Source organism: Rosa rugosa, chromosome 1 (genome assembly GCF_958449725.1).
Source record: "Rosa rugosa chromosome 1, drRosRugo1.1, whole genome shotgun sequence".
Taxonomy (NCBI): Eukaryota; Viridiplantae; Streptophyta; class Magnoliopsida; order Rosales; family Rosaceae; genus Rosa; species Rosa rugosa.
In genome coordinates this window covers 61,195,991-61,216,151 of record NC_084820.1, presented here as the reverse complement: position 1 = coordinate 61,216,151, position 20,161 = coordinate 61,195,991, and the positions used below count along the sequence as shown (strand labels likewise).

The window sequence follows — 20,161 nt, the reverse complement described above, 5'->3', positions numbered from 1 at the left end:
CCACGAGGCACAAAGAATCCCACGACGAGGTTGGTGCTCTCCTCGTCCACAATTGCTTGAAAGAAGTCAGGTCAAGGGACACCCCCGACGACCGAACCCGAACGGTGCTGGCACGCCCGCGCAAGAAAAGAGACTGTTGACCAGCTGCAGTAAAATTGGAGCCAAACACTGGGTGTCCCAAATGGTCATGCCAAAGTCTATATGTGTCAGAATCCCATAAATCATCTCTCATAACATGATTGGATTCAATGATTCGAATAGTGGTTGCATACAACCCACTAGAGCGACACATAAGTTTCTCTAAGACTCGTTTATGTCCGTAGTCATTAGAGGGGATGCAAAGGAACTCTTGTCCATTCTCACAATGTGTTTCCACATGAAAACCATTGGCTCTTATATCTTTGAAGTAATAAAGTTCGAAAAAATATGTCCATGACATGCAAAATAAATCGATACTTTATTAATAATAGCCAATGATTACATCAAAGTTTTCTTGACCAAAATCTAATCCAGCATAAAAATCAAACTGTAGACAAATCGTAGTCACTCAATCCGTTCGGTAATTTCAATTTGGTTGTGACCAGGTAAGGTAAGGCGAGATTTTGGTGGAGCGTTGCTCACTTTTAAGACCGTTCTCTCAGATCAAACCTTGCCTAGACATCACAATTACTCTTGAGTACGCCTAGAGGGAAAGAGTTAATACAATAAGTCATTTTATTGATTTAAGGCATAATTGCCATTACATGATTCTTGGAAATAATAAAGACTATAAAAATCTGCGGCATTTTGTCTTCATCGCCAGATTTAAAGTCTTTGTGAACTCGATGTCTTGATCACCCTGATGCGACTACCTTCGTAGGTACATTGCAAATTCAGGTCCATTGATCAGACGTTCCATATCAGAAATAGACACCATAAAGATGATTCTCTCTTGATTGAGGCGCATTGGCGCAATATGCATAGTCCCTAGGACTGGTGGCGTTGGAAAGTGGTGCCCATGGCCAACGTTGGCTCCATGGTTTCCAACCCTATGTCCCTCAAAATCACGCCTCCTATGGTCGTGTGATTGTCGCCTTGAGCGATTACCTTCTTGAGCATTCCGATCGTATGGATCATGACGTCGATGGCGACTTTCTCTAGCCATAGGACGATGCTCTTGATAGCTATCTTGAAGCCTATCAAATCTTCTTTGCACAAGTTCATTGTCATGTCTTTCAGTAGTGGTCATAGCTTCAATAAGCTGTTGAAAACTTGTGATCCGTCTTGCATTTACATGAGTCCGGAGTAAGTCAGAGGACCTCATAGCATAGACGGGGAAGGTATTGAGGGTTTTCTCAATCAATTGGTCTTCTGTGATTGTTTTTCCACAAAGACGCATCATTGCTCTGATGCTGAGAGTTTCCGAATAAAATTGTCTGACAGTGTCAAATTCAGATAAGCGAAGATCTTTCCATTCTGCTCCTGTATTCGGAAGTATGGAGTCACGAACATTGCCATATCGTTCGCGAAGCGCATGCCAAAGCTTTATGGCGCTATCCTCATTTATGAACTCAAACTATAGGTCACTATCCATGTGACGTTTCATGAAGGCAAGTGCCTTGGAATTATCTTTCTCAGTTTGAGGGTCTGGAGCTGATTCTATAGGACAAAGCTCTTGGATTGTATGCAATAAATCACGGGCAATAAGGTGGATCTCGACATCAGTGACCCAAATTAAATACCTTTTCCCTGCATAATCCAATGGAACAAAATCGAGTTTGTTCATGTTTGACATCCTGAAAGATGAAACAAGAACAAGTTAGTTTCAGAGTCAATGCTTCCATGAAAACTAATATAAATAAGATTTCCGAGCTATGCTACCAAGAAATCGATTTCCAAGAATAATTGGATTAGACCGAAACAATGATGTTTGAATGGTCAAAATAGATGCTCACGAACGCTCTTAGTCCGTAGCATACGAACGCTCTTAGTTAGTTAAATCGATGCTTACGGACGCTCTTAGTCCGAAGTCTTACGAACGCTCTTAGTTCGTTAATTGCGTGAATCCCCACGATTCCGCTTTTCAAGAATCAAACCCATGTTATAAGAAAGGTGGGATGTAGAAGAATGAAGGTTTTCAAGTCCCCGAGAAAAAGAAGGAGGAAATATAAATTTCGGGAAACAGGAACTTCAAAACTTACTCTTTTGAATACTTACTTGTTGATTTCGGTTTTTGGATCACGCGCGTGTCGATGCAGGCGTGATGGAGCGAAGCAATCCGAGTAGAGTCGTGCAGCGAATGCGGGGTAGCAGGGGCTGCGGTGGTAGTAGTGGTGCAGGAGCAGCGGAGGCAAACTGCAGGGGCAGCAGCAGAGGTGTAGGGCTGCAGGTGCACGGGTGCGTAGGCGGGGCAGCAGCGTGCGCAGGTGTGCGCGGGGAAGCAGTAGGCGCACGGGCGCGCAGACGAGCAGCTGAGTTGCAGGGACGCTGCAGGGGCAGCGTGGGGTGGACGCACGGGTGCGGGGCTGCAGGGCAGCGACGCAGGGGCGTGTGGCTGCAGGTGCAGCGCGCAGGGCAGCAGGGGCTGCTGTGATGTGGTAGGGCTAGCTCGGGCTAGGTGGCTTCGGCAGATTTTGGTGAAGAGGATTGATTGGGTTTTGTTTTTGGTTTTTGCTTTGTGGCTAGAGTCGTGCTGATAACGTGTTTAAGTAAAATAGATTCGAGAGAGATGTGTGTTATTATTGAGAATAGGAGCCCTATATATAGGGATTACAGAGTACTAGTTCTAATGTTACAAGGAATACCAATCCGTGTAGGATTGGGAAATCTAGAACCTTCTCTCCTATTGATACTCCTAGTTTGATAAGGCACACTAAATCGATATTCCTTCAACAGTAAAAGATTTGTAAATGCCTTATAATCTCTTCCAGTTCTTAGTAACTAGCGGAGTAGCGACCATGGCGCGTGGTGAAAAAAGAATTTTATATGAACTATGAAGACATACCTTTACATCAGTTGCTAATCTACCTAATGTCTTCAGCAATTATGCTTTGAGAATTTGAGGTTGTATCACAGGGTTGAAATATATATTTGCCATCATCTTAAAAAAACTGTAACTATTACATGACAAACGTGCAATTGTGATTATTGTAGTGGTAGTTTTTTAGGAGGGAGTTGATGTGCTTTTCGTTTGTTTGCCTTATTGTATCATTTGACGATTTCATCCGTAGAAAATAAATGGGTAAATTCCTCCTATGGTACCTGAGGTATTGCTACTTGGACAGTTTGATACCTGATGTATTAAAGGGGACAGTTTGGTACTTGAAGTTAGACTCCGTTTGACACTTTGGTACTTCTGTTAATTTTTCTGTTAAATGTAAGGATAAAATTGACATTTAGAATATATGTATAAAAACATAATAAAAAAACATGAGTTTGTGGGTTGATTTTCTTCATAATTTTATAGGTATGAAGACCTAAAATAATACCAAATAATATCATCGCATTGTGTTTATGAAGAGGAGGAAAAATCCAAGTTTTGGAGGAAAAATCAGTGGATTCATAGAGAATAGTACAAAAAAAAAATCTGATTATTATATATTTTTAACATAAAATTTGAATATTTCACCTTCAACATAATTCATAAACATTAATTCATACCTATAAAATTATGAAGAACGGCAATCAACCCACAAACTCATGTTTTTTTATTATGTTTTTATACATATATTCTAAATGTCAATTTTATCCTTACATTTAACAGAAAAATTAACAGAAGTACCAAAGTGTCAAACAGAGTCTAACTTCAGGTACCAAACTGTCCCCTTTAATACATCGGGTATCAAACTATCCAAGTAGCAATACCTCAGGTACCATAGGAGGAATTTACCCAAAATAAATTTCAGTGACCTAATTAAGCATGTTTGAATGGGATTACAGGAAAATCAAATATTGGTGAAGCCTTTGACACTAAAAGAGCGCCTCGCTTAGTAGTAGAGATTAAAATGAACTCACATGCTATATGGCAGGTTCAGGTTCATATTCCGAACAAAGCATTCTGCCAGAAAACATACAATTCAGGCTGGTACTACTATAGGATCAGTACACGCTGTACGCGGTTGTGTGGAAACGTTAAGGGACGACTGACTTTATTTTTATGTATGACGTTGCCGAAATAGGTTTATTTTCCTGTAAGAAAGGATGGATGAGGCCAAAAATTTATCTTGGTTGACTTGTATCATTTTCTTCTAAAACCGAATCACATGACGTACCGCAGATTTTAATCAGATTCGATTACTCGTCCAACTTGTGATTTTCTTAAATAATACATGTAGTAAAGAGTTTGTAACTGCACAGTTATCTCTTCTAGTTCTAGGTAATAAAAATGAATTCACAAGCTATTTGAATTCAGGTTCATATCTCCTGTTCTTCCTACAGTTGCTTTGTACTTGAAAAACCTAAGCCCTACTCCACCAGCAGAGCTCATATTCCGAACGATGCATTCTGCTAGAAAACATACAATTCAAAATGTATGATCCCTCAATCAGTAAAGCCTCAGAAAATGACTGACGGTAAAAATCAAATTTAGAGACTAGAGAGCTGTGATGGATAAACTGGTACGCTACAATTTGTGTGTGGTTATAGTCGTATTGATCAAATAGCACTGACAACGACACATCCAGAAACTCATCACTATTGACTGTCATTCCATAGAAACAGGACCCTCCTCCTCTATGGTGTCATACTGTAAACTACCTAGCATGATTGCAGTGAGCATCAGCTTCCCAGCCTCCGAGTAGTCCTTGTGCTGCATAAGTATGGCCTCTACAGAAGAAACTGAATCTTTCATGGTTGAAGGCTCCACAATTTCTTGTCTCAGTGGGAGCACTTCATCAAACCCTTCTCCGAAAGTCTCAGCTTCAGGTCCGTAACATCTACTTGAAGCCTGAAAAAGTACCGTCTCTTTCAGGTTCTGCAAGGTTTCCTCATCACTCCACCCTTCAGATACCGATGCTTGGTACATTTTACTCCAATCATCTTGATCAGCGGCATTTCTCCAGCAATCGTCCAAGAGGTTTGCATGGGTCCTACGAAAGGAGGAGCTGGTCCATGCGAAAACATCAAAAGCCCGCAATGAGAGCTCTGCGCTTTCACCTTCGAGGCACAGCTTGATAAGATCTTCTGGATGAAGTAGCCGCTTGTCAAGGTTTTGCTTTGTTTCATCAGAAGAAAGGAGTTCTATTACTTCTTCCTGCAAGAGATGATGTATTGGGTGAACAATGGCACTGAATGGAGATGGTTGAAATTCTTTTATATTTCTGTAAGCTAGACTAAGATGTTGCAGTAATGCATTCTACAAAATTTTGTTTGAACCAACCTGCACTTTTAGGATTTTCAAATCAGCCTCAATGCGCTTCACTTTGATCTCACAGTCAACATCCTTACCTGCTAGAGAAGCAAATAATTTAAGTGATCACATCATCAGTATAAATGCTTTAAATATAGCAGACAATATACACACAATACGAAAGAAATGATCCCATAGTATCCTCCCCAATTAATATTACAATAAAGCATCTCCAACATCCTGAAGCAGTAAACCACACAGATTAAATAGTCCTCAGTTATCTGCAACTTCTTAAGCAAGGGAAGTTTACTTTATCTTTGAGATGTCAAAAACACTCGTACCAATGAAGACAGCACCAAAAAAAAAAGAAAAAAAAAACCTCACAAGCAACAGTGAGCATAAAGTCACTTGAGTGGCTTAACTTGACGGTTCATACAAATTACTATCTCAACTTAATTTGGCAATAAAAATAAAACTCTGTTCAAATAAAAGTTACGCAGTATAAGGAAGATAAAAAAAACAAGGACCTGCAATTGCAGCTATTTTTGAGAGATTCAAAAAACGCTTTCTATCTGCCAGCTTCGGTAATGTAGTGAGATGCCCAGGACCAGTCCCATCTTCAGGCTCTGAAATTGAGCTTTCTTCTTGAGAAAGAGCTAATTCATGAAGGGTGTCTGAAGCTGAAGAAAACTGATGAAGAAACACTTCATGAAGCCACAGAAGATCTGGATGATACTTTAAAAATATTGAGAGCGCTTCGTGAAACTCTTCCCCAAGCCTGAGAAGTTTGGAAAATTGTTTCCTCGCATATAGTTGTTTGAACACATAGTAACTGAACCCTCCATTAGGTCCCATGCTGTCATGCTGTATATAATAAATAATTATCAGGTAAATGAGAAAAATCATAAAATAAAAATACTTTCAATTAAAAAATTAAAAAGAAAAAGGGAAATATAATAAACAATCTCTGCAAGGCAAATGATGAAGATGGAACAGAAGGGTGAGATCCAACATGGGAAAACAGTGAAAATATTTACAGAAGAAGACATGGTTATTCAACTGTAGATTTCAAAGTCTTCAAAAGTGTTGCACCATCAAGAGGAAAAAGTTTCAATTGTTCAAAAAAAAAAAAAAAAAGAAAGAGAGGAAAAAGCTTCAAGAAACAACCAAGGCATGTTAGTCTGCTTCAATGGTTAAATGGAAACATCTTTTTGATCTATACAACTAATAACTGTGCACAAGTACGAAACCTTTCCATGCACAGTCTAAGGCACTAAAACCACACCAACTATAGCTCCAGGGAAAACACAAGTTTGGAGGAGATAACTTTTATGTTTTAGAAACTTGATATGCACAGGGATCTTAAATTTTGAAACAGCATATTACCTACAATTTGGCAACTGAAATGAGGATACCCAACTTGACCTCTAGTTGCATATTTACTTGCTATGAAGGTGTGTATGCAAAACAAATTTATCATGCTTTCACATACTAAACATATAAGTACAAATTACTGTGTTTTTGTATTGTTAAAATTATAACTGAGCACTAGCATACATTTTAGTTGACTAGTAAAACAGAGCTGAAAATATAGCTTTGAGGTATTTTCTAATAATACTCCATCTAGAGGTCAAAATGTCTTTCCACGTGAACTGATCTTCCTTCATTTGCAGGTAAAAGTTCCCAGTCAACTCATTTCACAAAAGTGAATCACTCAAAGAACATATGTTGTAACAACAACAGCACCAAATTACAGAAACTCCTTGAAAACACACCACTTCATTGAGAATGTGGAAACAGCAGGAGAAGTTTGGCTCTAAACTTGACTCAAATTTTTTGGTGTAAGTGCGGTCCAATGCGCCAAAAACGTGCCTCGTTTAATTAAAATGTTAATAGTGTCATTACTAGAACATAAGAGGGGTGGGGGAACCACAGAGAAAACATTACTGAAAATAAACAAGTAACATCAAAATCATACCATCAGATTTTTTAGTAGTTCAGAATCATTAATGTCACAGCATATTTTCCATAAAGTACTGTAGCATTCATGCCGCTTTGCCATGGGAAGCAAACATGAAGAAAGCTTCCCAAAAATTTCTTCATTGAGCTCATCAGATCCTTCATTCAAATTCTGCTAAGAGAAAGTTCAAGGATGTATACTTATTCCGGACCAGTGACAAGGTAGAGATATTGTTGAGTAAAAATAATAAAAAAATTAAATTAAATAATTCTTTCTCGACTAATAAAAATTACCTCATGCCCAACTTCCACAAAATCTTTGACTTGGTGATAAAGTGAGTCTAGGAGTGCATCCCTTCTATTCCAATACTCATCTAATAAGCCTTTGTGTTCGTGACCAAGTTCAACTTTGGCGGTGACAGAACCAGCATATGCCTCAAGCAGAACTTCAGCCAGCAGTTCTAGATGAGAATATAAATCTGATTTTGCAGACATATCAATCTGAGATGCTTCTTTTAACAGTTGCAGCATGAAGGAAGCAACCTGCCACATCCCATTGCGTACAACAGCTTGGCAATACCAGGGTGTTAAGCACTCAGGTGGTGGATACCACAAGTGATGCGTGTTTCTGTATTGCATGGCTGCACGGACAATACTAACACATGCATTTGAGAGTTCACAAGCTCTCTGGACCTGAATCCCATATGGCTGCTCTGCAGGGATTACATACTCCAGCTGCTTGTCTAAGCAAGAAAACACTTCTTGAAGATCAGAAACTTTACTGTAGAATACTTCAGCATTGTCCCTGTCCATTAGAAGCACCGTATTCCGACGGGCTCTATCACCGACTAATTGAATAAGATCCCACAGAGCACCAGATATTTGATTTTCTGGACTAGAACGGGAGGTGCTGAGTCCACTGGAGCGGTTCTGGCTGATGATGTTCTGCAATTCCCGTAGTTGAATCATTCCAGCAAGCTTTTCGCCGTGTTCCAAGATAATTTGCAAAGAATGTCCTGCCAGTAAAAACTAAAATCTTAGGCTGGGTCAACAGCAGCCTACTGAACCACTAATCTATGTACTTACTAGGCTTCTAATTCCATATAGGACACCTTAGTCATCTACAAAGTAATAATTAATATACTCCATATGTCCGAAAGAAATACAGAGACAAATTAGCAGTAGAGCACAAAAGAGAAAATAACAAGCTCCCTACATGGTTCACTAATAATTCTCCAGCTAATTTCTATATAAATAAACCTCTGGAATAGAATCTAACCTAATCAGTTCATATGTGACCGTCCAAAGAAAATAAATTTGTAAAAGCATGCATGGAAGTACTTATACGAGTGCTATTTTTATAACACTGAATGCATAAGTTTTGACATACTGACATCAAAATAACATATGTTGTAAGTAGATTATGCATGAGAACATACTCTGTCTAGAACATAGCTCCTCATGACATTTGGATAGAGCAAGAAACTCCAGAAATTTTGTATGCTTCTGTTGCTTATCCGTGAGTTGGGAGGATACCACGGCCATTGCCAAAATCTCAGCTCCTCTGGTTGTTGTCCAATGTTTAGCTAAGGTATCAACAATTGATTTGCTCAGTCGTGCAAAAACATTAGTCTCTCTATCCCTTTCAAATGCCCCCGCAATTTTTAGCTTTTCAAGTGATGCATCAACCTGCCCATGTAAATGATAATCATGGAAAAGCTGGCTCAGTAAAGTTTCTGATTCTTCATCTTGGGCAGTTTGACGTGCAATTACAGGCATAACCCTTTGTCTATCTCCAGCATCCCATGCTTCAGAACTAGCCCTTCTAGGAGCAAGATTCCCTGCAAATGTAAGGTTCTTTCTCTCTTCTTGCGCGGATCCTTCATTTGAGCTACCTTTACGTGATAAACTTCGCTCAGGAGGTTCAACTCCACCAATCATAACAGCCTTCTCGGGTATTGCCCATATTCCTGCCTTCTCAGTTAGAACAACCCATGCCCCTTCTTCACCATCATCTGTAGAGGGAAGAATTGAAGCATCTAGAACCTTTCCAGCATCATAAGGTAGGTCAAATTTATAAAGCCGTGTAGTCGTTCTATAATAATGGGATACTGTAGCGGTTCCATCACCAGAAAGTATAATTGCTGATCCGGAAGGCTTTCCCCCTACCCGCAGTCTCATGGAGAATAAGAAGTCTTCTTCTTCTACTCTTGCTTTTGGAATGATCACCTGGATAGGATCTTTTCTCTCTAAAACTGTTTCTTGAGTAGGTGCTATACTACCTCCAGATTTATACTGCATGTTCAAAAGAGAATACTGCGTGTAGCTTGAACTACTACCCCGGTCCAAGCAGAAGGTAGCAACTAGAATGGTAGTCACTTTACCGTGATAGTCTACCTGCATGTCAAGAGGCCATATTCGCTTCTGCCCGGCCAAATCCTTCTTGATACCCCGATCACCATCTGAGCCAATAATCTCATGAGACCAGAGCTTTGACACAACATAATCAGGAGAAAGTTCAATGCTAAAACATTGCATCTCACGATCTGTCAGAACAACAAATTGCCGGCTGGATTCCTGCACATGAAGATTTGGAAAGCACCAGGTCAGTGACCTTGGATAGCCTTTGCTGCCACTGTCACCCCCTTGGGGGGATGAAGTCTGATTGTGTTGATAGACTTTCTTACGGCTAACACCAGATGGGCAACAATGAAACTGCCATAGCTCACCATTTGAACTACAGGCAACTGCAACACACTCATTACGGGAATCAGGGACTGCACACGCAATCAGAGAGTTAAAAGTACAAGATCCAGTCAAACTACTCCTGTGCCTGCTAAGTAACTGCTGCCTCCTTTGGGGAGTCTTCCTATCAATGGGTGAGGACGCCACCTCCAATTCATCAGAAGATGCAACACTAACAACCGGATCAGTTCTCCCTTCACCGTATATGTCAGGCCAATACACAGCAGCGCGGGTCTTTTTGTTACACAGTACAATACCAGCAGAGCTACATTGTTTCACAACTTTCTTTGTTCTCGTAGACGTGTTATCCCAATTAACCACGCGGAGCAACCACGAGTTCCCACCGGTCCTCCCAGCCTCCCCACCTTCGAAAACGCTTCCAGGGATCTCAAGAACAGTGCAACTCGTCGACGAACCAGGAGACAAATAACTCCACACAAAGAGTCTGCCTCCGCATATAATCCACGCCAATGATGTCCCTCTCTCCATTCCACCCGATACCGAGGCATCGCCTGCAACAAAAACAACAGAATACATAGCACACCTTCCCAAAGCACTAAATCTTTTTCGAAAAGCAAGCTAATGGAGCCCACTATATACTAACCATGAACATGCCTCTGGAGCATACTAGCCTGTTCATCACGAACAACTTGCGGAAACTCTCCAACATATACAGGCTTAATTTCATCGCCTTTTTCGTTTTGATTACCCGGTAGAACCCTAGGTAAGCAGAAACAGCTCAAATCAACCGTAACATTCACCAACACAACTCTGCTATTACGATTCAAACCAACAATTAAGCCCTAATACAGAATCCAGGGAGCTATACCTGGCGAGGACGGAAAGGCGAGGAGCCCAGGGAGCCGGAGTGCCGGTGGTGGGGTGATTGGGGACAGAATTGTCCGGAGAGGATCGCCGGATCTCGGTGAGAGGAGTGGCCGGAGAGCCTTGGTCGCGGCGAGGGTTGGCGTTGGGCCGCTTGGTTCCGGGAGAGAACATTTTGTGATTTTGGTGGGTGAGAGAAGAAAGAAAAAGAGAGGGAAATTTTGTGGGTTTTGGGATGAACTGAGAGTGAGACCTTGACCCAGAGTGAGAGTGTGAGACCTTCTTTTTTTTTTTCTTTTTTTTTGAGAATTATTTTCTTTTTCTTTTTCTTTTTCTTTTTCTTTTTAAAACAAAGAAATATATTTTTTTAATTAATAAGAGAACTTTTCTAAAATATATTTTTTTAATAAATAAATAATCAGACGATAATAGCTCATCACAATGTAAGAACCAAATTTCGTCTTCAAATTCGAAGATGAATGATCCCTATGAGTAAATCACTTCAGTAAATTTTCAGCCAAATTGATGATCGTTAAAGTACCGCTCTATATCAAATCAATGAACAAACCAAGCCTGTGCAACCTGAAATGTTCATGTTTAGAATCGTAAATTTACAGAAAATATGAATATATATATATATATATATATATATAACGAGTTTTTATATGAAAGCCAACACGTACCAACATGGATTTCACTAGAAATGTGAAGTTTGTGAAAGTCATAAAAATCATGGTCATTGGAGTATTCCAAATTTCCAATGGTTAAATGGTTGCCACATAAGCTTGCTTGCTCATTTTTAGTTACCTTTTATGAAGATGATGGTGAATATGACATTGTTTGCCCTAGCAAAAAAAATTAAGGGGGGGTGAAATTTGCACACCCCATATTGCAAACCACACACCTTATATTATTTTAATAATATTTTTCCTCACATCTCTTTTCACTTCCTAAAATGCCCTTGAGTCAATTTTTTTTTCCACTTACCCAAACACTCTAAGAGATTATTTCCCTAATACCCAATTAAGTATTTTTTAATTCATTTTTATTTATTTTTGGGACAATTTTGCCCTCTCCTTTTTTGTCACTTAGAGAAATAAATCATTGGAGACCTTGCTTGACTCCGGTGGCGGACTCCGGCAACCGATGACCGGAATCCGGCTATCGGACTGGTGACCGGTAACCATATTATTGCCCCCCAGTAACCATATTATTGCCCCCCAGTAATCATATTATTGCCCCTCAATACTCATATTATTGCCCTCCAGTGAATTGCATAAACTCCCAAAACCAAAATGAATACACTACAGGCACAATTGATCAATTTATATGCATATTATTGCCCCCCAATACTCATATTATTGCCTCCCAATAATCATATTATTGCCCCCCAATAATCTTATTATTATCTTCCAATAATCGTTTTATTGCCCACTAATGATCTTATTATTGCCCAACCAAATCATAATAAACAAAACAATAACTTCTAGCAACAACCCATATTGTCAAATGACCTCGTAATTTGACATTGTGTATATAACCACTTCCAACCAAAATGTTAAAATTGTATACTAATTTAATTCTGATTTAAAAATTGGGTGAATCTCATATACAGCAAAACAATAACAAGGACGTCAGTCCCTTTTGAAAGTGAACGTAGCAGTAGGACTTACGCAACCTATCTTGAATACAACCACAAGGACCTATCAGAGCACAACACGTAGACAACTCAACCAACTGAAGCAACGAAATCCTTGACTTGCGAAATGACCTGGTTAGATTCCGGCACCCAGAAAATGCTATGGGCACCCACTTCTTCTTCTCCTCCCATCTTTGACTTCGACGGTTGCAGATCTCCCTTCTCCGACTTCGATGGGTGAGGCCCGAGACCCGTAGCAGAAGCAGTGGAGGGAATTGCGAAGAGCAGCATAAGCAGAGCAGTGGTCTACACCAACCTGTTATCGGCCTCGCCGCCGACGATAGCCTCGCCAACGCTCTGCATCTGGACTTAGTTAAACTCCGGTAGCTCCGACCGGAGCTTCAGGCGTGATTCTGGAGTTCGGCGCCGCACCGGAGGTGAAGAGAGAGCTTCAGGCGTGATCTGGAGTTCGAGGCCTCACCGCCGCACCGCCGGTGGAGAGAGAGAGCTTCAGGCGTGATCCGGAGTTCGACGCCGCACCGCCGCACCGGAGAGAGAGAGAGCTTCAGGCATGATCCGGAGTTCGACGCCGCACCAGAGGTGCGGATAGAGAGAAAGAGAGAGAGAGAGAGAGAGAGAGAGAAATCGGTGAAGGGGGAGGAGAGAGAAAATGGATCGAAAAGGGGAGGGGGGAGAGAGAGGGAGAGACTGAGAGGAGAGAGTGAAAATTTAATAATATGGGCAAAATTGTCAAAAGATGTTAGATTGGGTAAGTGGGGTTAAAAAACTCTTAATGGAGTAAGTGGACAATTTTTAAGCTGAAATTGAGTAAGTGGTCACGGCCCCCTTTTCTTTTCTCTCTCTCTCTCTCTTTCTCCTCCAAACCACGATCCCTGTTCTTCTATTGCTCCGTCTTCCTCGGTAAACTGCAATTTTGCGCAAGGCTTGAATTTTTCCAGTTTTCTCTTTGGTCCTCCCCTCTGGTGGGGCCCCGTTGCCGGCATGAGCCTCTGGCCTCACTAGTGCGTGATGGTTACTGCCGGGTGGGTGGTTGACGGTTTCTTCATGGTGGAGAAGAAGCAATTGTGATCCATGGCTAACTGCTTCGAGGGACGTCAAAGGCGGCACGTTGGGTTTGAATTTTCCAGATCGGATGGGGTGTTCTCATGGGTTGTTCTCAAGGTGTCCAGATCAGATGGGGCGTTCTCATGGCGGGTTTGATTGGGATGGTGGTGGATATCTCATGGTGGTTTGATTATGGGGTGTTCTCTGCTGATCAGATCTGGTGCAGGAGAAATTGCTGGTACGAATACCAATCCGGTGGTGGTGGCTCTTCGTGGTCCAATGACGGCTTTTCTGGGTCGAACTCAAGCAGCAAAGCAGCGACGGAGCAAAGCATAGACGTCCCGAAGCTTGGTTCGATTTTTGGGTTCGATTTTGGATTCTTCAAGGTTGGTTCTGATTCTTCAAATTCAGTTACTTTGTTTGATTTCTGAGTTCTAATTGCATTTGTTTTGCCTTTTGCCAATGTATAAATTCATTAAATTGAGATGAGAGTATGGGACATTTTTATATCAATATATGAGATGAAATTTGTACATGAGAATTGAGATGAGAAATTGTATCGATTCCTGGTTCCGCCACTGTTGCGCCCTTGCTTCGATTTCTGGGTTCGACTTTCTTCAAGCTTGGTTCGAATTGCATCTGTTTTGCTAATACATATGAGATGAAATTTGTATATGTAGTCTGTTTTGCCTTTCTGGGTTTCGAACCTCAAGCTGGATGCCCCTTTCTGTTTCAAAATTTGAAATTGAGTTGCATTTGTAGTATAATCTGCCTGGCCAACATCATAGTCAAGAATAGGAGAAAAATCCCTGTCGTGGTTTGGAGGAGAGAGAGAGAGAGAAATCTGACTTAAGGGCATTTTAGAAAGTGAAAAGAGATGTGAGGTAAAATATTATTAAAATAATAGAAGGGTGTGTGGTTTGTAATATTGGGTGTGCAAATTTCACCCCCCAAAATTAATGATGCAAAATATGAACACATGTATAACACGTTTTTATATACAAAGGTGTTAACACGTTTATATACTCAACAAGTTTAATTGGAGTATTCACATGTATAAGTGTATAACAGGTTTTCAATTTTTATAGTACGAAAGCCGACACCTTAATGCACAGTCCAATAATAAAGGTCGATCGCGTCATATATGAATATATAACAAGATTTGGGTTTCATTTTTTCGCAAACACAAGCTTCGAACATGGCAGGTGATCTTGTTAGGGTAATGCAGTGGCAGGGACGATGTTTCGGGAGGCTATGGACTGCCATTGATATACTCAATATCCTTGTTCTTGTGGCTATACATGGCCTCGCTCTTCTAGTGCCTTTTCATTTCAGCTGGTCTGCGTTTTGGACGGCCCCAGTACTCTTGCATGTCACAGGTCTAGGCGTAACTCTCTTACCATAGGAACCTTGCTCACCGAAGTTTTAAGCTTTCAAGATGGCTCGAATACTCTTTTGCTTATTGTGGCGTTCTTTCGCTTCTGGTTTGTGATCCAACTACGTACACCCGTCTTAGCTTGTACTACACTAGCACTCATGCATGTTTAACTTTTTTGGTAATCTTAGCCCGTATAATTTCTAACATACTAACATGGCGTGTTGTTTAATTTTGATTTGTAGGGAAGTCCAATTGAATGGGTGAGTTCCCACAGAAGTCACCATCAGTTTAGTGATACATCCAGTGACCCTCATACCCCCGTTAAGGGACTTTGGTATAGTCATATCGGTTGGTTCTATGCTTATCATTCTCGGTTTGGGAGTGTGTGTATAAATCTCTCTCTCTCTCTCTCTCCCGTCCAATATTCAGTACGTACTAATTAATCAGAATGTTCTCGATGAATAATATTTGTAGGATCGATGAATTAGCAAAATTACTAAAGAACGTTGGAGATTTAAAGAAGCAGTGGTACTATAGGTTTCTTCATTACACATGCATCTTTCACACAGTTTTTCTTGGAGCTGTATTGTATGCAGTAGGAGGATTACCCTTTATAGTTTGGGGACTGGTAAAAAATTTCTCCATCGATCTTTTCTTTCAGTAATAACAAGTACCTACTGATTCTTTGCATACCATTTGTCTGGAGAGTACTCCTGCATCTGCATGCAAAGTAACTTAATTTATTGTTTGGGAGCTTCTTCTCTTTTGTTTTCTTAAACACTTAAGTAGCTAGCATTTTGTGTTTGTAGGGTGTGAGGCTGGTATATGTTTACCATGTAACTTTTTCAATAAATTCGATTTGCCACACATGGGGAAAGCAAGTTTGGGATACCGGTGATTCGTCAAAAAACAATTGGTATATATAATGTCCTGCAAATTTTGAAGGAAATTACAATTTGTAATTGGTCATGCATGGCTAAATTTTAATGACATAATTGGGTTTGCTTAGGTTGTTTGGGCTGCTAGTACTTCAGGGAGAAGGATGGCACAACAACCGCCATGCATTTGAGTACTCAGCTCGGCAAGGCTGGAGTGGTGGCAGATTGATGTCACATGGTATGTAATTAGGTTTTCTTGAACTTGTTCGTTTGGCAAGGGAGGTTAATTAAGCTCCCAACTGAAACTCAGAAGAAACGAAAAGCGTTATGCAACCAAGTGAAGGAAAGATCCAATTAAACTAGAATGAAATAACTGAAACTCAAATTCAAGACATAAATGTGTGTGTGAGAGAGAGAGAACAGGTTTGCTATCCTTAATAATAAGTTTATTGTTTTACTTCTTATATCTGTGTAATACGTACTGTCGATCAATGATCAGATAAATAAGTCTTGGTCGGTAAACGTTTATGATCAACTTAATTTGCTTGGCACTTTTATGGTTTCTTTAACTTGTTGATGGATTTCCGTTCTTCTCAAACAAAAAAAAAAACATAAAAAATGAAGAAGATGAATTTGCAATTTTCACTTACATTACCTGGAGCTCAAGAATCGACGGAATATCTAATACTTGTTAGGTAAAATGTATTTAAGTTGTCCCCTAACTTTTACCGATTCAACATTTTCCTTTTAATCGATATTCAGTAATTTCATCCAAACTTCCAAAGTGTGTTCCTTAAACGTGAGGGTATGCTCGTATTGCTGGCCTCTCGGTTGCACTCAATCTCAACGACTCATATCGACCCATATTGCAATGCCGGAAAATTGTAAAGGCCTCTAGTATGTAACTTAATATAGCGCTAACTTTTGTTTGAAGCAACATTTAACTATAATCAAATAGATTACTAACATCATATAGTGTGTAGGTTAGTTTGTGTGTCTAGCATTTGAGGTAGAGTACATGTCTGGTGCTATGTAGGTTAGCTTCTCTAATCGTACACCAATTGAGGTCTCTAAGCGGTTAGGGTTGCTATGGGCAAGAACTTAGATAGTTTTGGAGTTTGTTTCACTTAGCTAGGCACATCAATAATTGTGCGTATTATGTTTACAACGAGGTCACCTGTCATATGTTTGGCGGCTTGTGCCATTCAAAACTCTTGGTATGAGACAACTTATGATGTACATGTCTTCCGGCCATGGATAAGTAATGAAGTTATCTATTTCTAAAAAAAAAACACATATAGTGTGTATGCATATACACACAGAGAGTCACACACACTTTGTAATTGCTCATTTTCTCTCTTGAGGTTCCCTGGTTAAACGAGTTAATTAACCTTAAGTCTAGCTTCAAGGTCAAGGTCTTTTTGGCTCCTAGCCTCTACTTCATTCTTTGGTTACATCTTCAATGAACCTCCCATCATTGTGATTCAACCGATTTGCTTTTCGTTAATTTGAGGTCAACCAAGCCATCCCTGTTAAACCCTATACAGATTTGTCCAATTGCATCACTTGGTCCCCTCCTCATATTGATTAGTGCAAATATTAATGTGGATGACAATTATGTGAAGGAAAATTGAACATGATAAGATAGTCATGTACTGATCAATCTGCCCGTTTGATCTATATAGCTCGTATAGTTGGGCTTTCATGTGTTTAGAACCTTCGATGCTAATCTCTTTCAAGTCACCATTAATGTAAATCTTTGTCGAGTCTTCTCATCTGTCCATTTTTTCTTATAAAATCCACTCATTTTAATTTGTTGCGTGGAATGACAAGATAACTCTTTTTAACTCGAATTTCTCATGAGTTAAGAGTCAATTAATCATGCAAAAGTTACAAGATACAGGTCATGAATTAATGAAGTGGCACAAGACTGAGTTTGACAATCAAAAAGTGGAACTCCGAATTATTCAAGAGAAGCTCAATGATCTCATGCGTTTGCCTTACTCCTCAGAACAATATGAGGAGCAGAGAGTTTTGCATGTGAAGCAAAGTCAATTATTAGCCCAACAAGAAAAGTATTGGAGGCAGAGATCTAGAGCTATTTGGCTCAAAGATGGGGATCGTAACTCTGCATACTTTCACCGCCGTGCTAGTAATCGTCGTAGCAAGAACTTGATCCGGGGACTCACAGATGAATGCAACCAGTGGCAGACTGAACCAAAAGAAATTCAAAGACTGTTGCTTTCGTACTTCTCACAAGTTTTCTCGACCGAGGGCTGTGATATGGATGTAATTACACAAATATTGGAAGCAACACCGGTTAAAGTAACGCCGGAAATGAATGAGAATCTTCTCAAGCCCTACACGGAGGAGGAAATCAAAGGTGCTCTCTTTCAAATGCACCCATCAAAAAGCCCCGGACCAGATGGTATGTCTCCCTTTTTCTTTCAAAAATACTGGAATACTGTGGGACAGGATGTGTGCTCGGCAGTTCGCAGCTTTCTTGAGACAGCCGAATCTTGTGATAATATCAACTTCACCTACTTGTGCTTAATCCCTAAGATAAAAGATCCTCTGGAAGCGGCACAATTCAGGCCCATAGCTCTTAGCAACATCATTTGTCGCATTGCATCAAAGGTAGTGGCTAATCGACTCAAACTTTGGCTTCCTCACATTATTTCTCCCCATCAAAGTGCTTATGTTCCAGGACGCATCATCTCGGATAATACCTTGGTAGCGAATGAAGTAGCACATTTCATACACAAATTAAGGCATCAAGAAGATGGCTTCTTCTCTTTGAAGTTAGACATCAGTAAGGCGTATGATCGCCTTGAGTGGCCATACCTCCAAGCAATTTTGACTAAGCTAGGCTTTCATCCAAGTTGGATTTGCATGGTCATGCACAATGTAGATGCGCAATGTATCCTTAAACTGAATGTAGATGCCTCACACCTACCAAACTTGAATCGAGGAGGAGTTGGAGGCGTCTTGCGCACTAGCACTGGTCAAGTAATCGCTGCCTTTGCTGGACCCATCCCCCATACTGCCTCCCCAAAGCAGAGCGAAATGTATGCCATCCGCGCTGGACTCAATCTGGTAAACACTCTAAGGAAGCAAGCTGTCATCTTGGAGAGTGACTGTACTGAAGCAATTGCAGAGGTCTCATGTGTGGATCATAGTCTCCTGGCTAATGGAGGACTCATTGCAGATATCAAACAGGCTATGGCATCAATAAGTCAGGTGCAGTTGTGCTATACCCCTCGATCGTGCAATCTAGTTGCCCATAGATTAGCTGGAATAGGCTTTGAAGCCTCTCACCACTTCGTGTGGTTGGATCACACCCCTGAGGGTATTCAGGATGTGATCAATTATGACTGTAATCACCTCACTTGAGGATTTTATCAATTCAAAGTTCGTTCCTAATTCAAAAAAAAAAAAAAAAAAAAAAAAAAAAGAGTCAATTAATCTCCCTTGTTATGGGTCATCCATTCACAAATCATATTTATTCATCACTTGACTCACAAGCGACTTTGTTTTTATCGACAAATATTAATCGAAACCGTGAAATTTGAGTAAAATGGGGTGGCTAGCTACACTCGCACTTCAAAAAATGTCGCTACAAAATTGTAATCCTAAAGATAGCATTGTAAATCACAGCATCGCCTACTTCACCAAATAATTTCATTTGTAATTCTTAGAGTGATGATAAGATTCTATACCCATGAATATAAGGAAAGAGGAGAAGGGTAAGAAAATTTCTTCCCTAATATTATTACTATGTCACATAAAACCACGTACTAAAGGTGGGTGTATGGGAGCGAGATCAAATGGGTGACAACACAACCGCAAAAAGAAGGGGAAAAAAAAAAAACTAATTGGGTTAGAATAAAAGCAGAGTGAAAGCAATGAGTTCAATGTGAAAGAAATACAAATTTTCATTATTTCATTGATTCACCGTTATTATATCCTTATTGATTCTCCAAATGGTACCTTAGCAATTACAGGTGGCATGGAAGAATTGTGTGCATCGCATTTCAATGATGCAATTTCGTTGTTCACATATATTTCGTGAAGGAAACCAGGTTGCTGATGCATTGGCCAATTTTGGCGCTTCAGGTACGGGCTTTACTTGGTTTGATTCATCTCCAAGCTTCGTTAATCAATTTTGTTTAAGAGATAAGTTGGGTCTCCCTAGTTTTCGTTTTGGATGATTTCTTTTGTTTTGGAAGGCAGGATGTTGTCTGTCATTCCTCATCATCAGTAGTCCTTTACTTCAGGAAGGTGTAGGATATGTCATCTTCTCTTACCTGTATTTCCCTTTATTTTTATCAAATCTTTTTCCTTGC

The 20,161-nt window shown here is 40.2% G+C and overlaps 1 protein-coding gene and 1 pseudogene across 1 annotated transcript; one reads left to right on the top strand and one right to left on the bottom strand.

Moving 5' to 3' along the window:
• Positions 1–4,358: 4,358 nt before the first annotated feature.
• On the bottom strand, positions 4,359–11,106 carry LOC133725893 (nuclear pore complex protein NUP133). Its single transcript, XM_062153294.1, has 8 exons — positions 10,860–11,106; positions 10,635–10,750; positions 8,725–10,542; positions 7,580–8,301; positions 7,305–7,457; positions 5,854–6,190; positions 5,357–5,424; positions 4,359–5,230 (listed from the first exon to the last, which is right to left on the bottom strand). The coding sequence occupies exons 1-8, from the start codon at positions 11,027–11,029 to the stop codon at positions 4,682–4,684; spliced, it is 3,933 nt and encodes a 1,310-aa protein (XP_062009278.1). The 5' UTR covers positions 11,030–11,106; the 3' UTR covers positions 4,359–4,681.
• A 3,651-nt stretch (positions 11,107–14,757) lies between these two features.
• On the top strand, positions 14,758–16,173 carry LOC133732179 (palmitoyl-monogalactosyldiacylglycerol delta-7 desaturase, chloroplastic-like; annotated as a pseudogene).
• Positions 16,174–20,161: the final 3,988 nt, after the last annotated feature.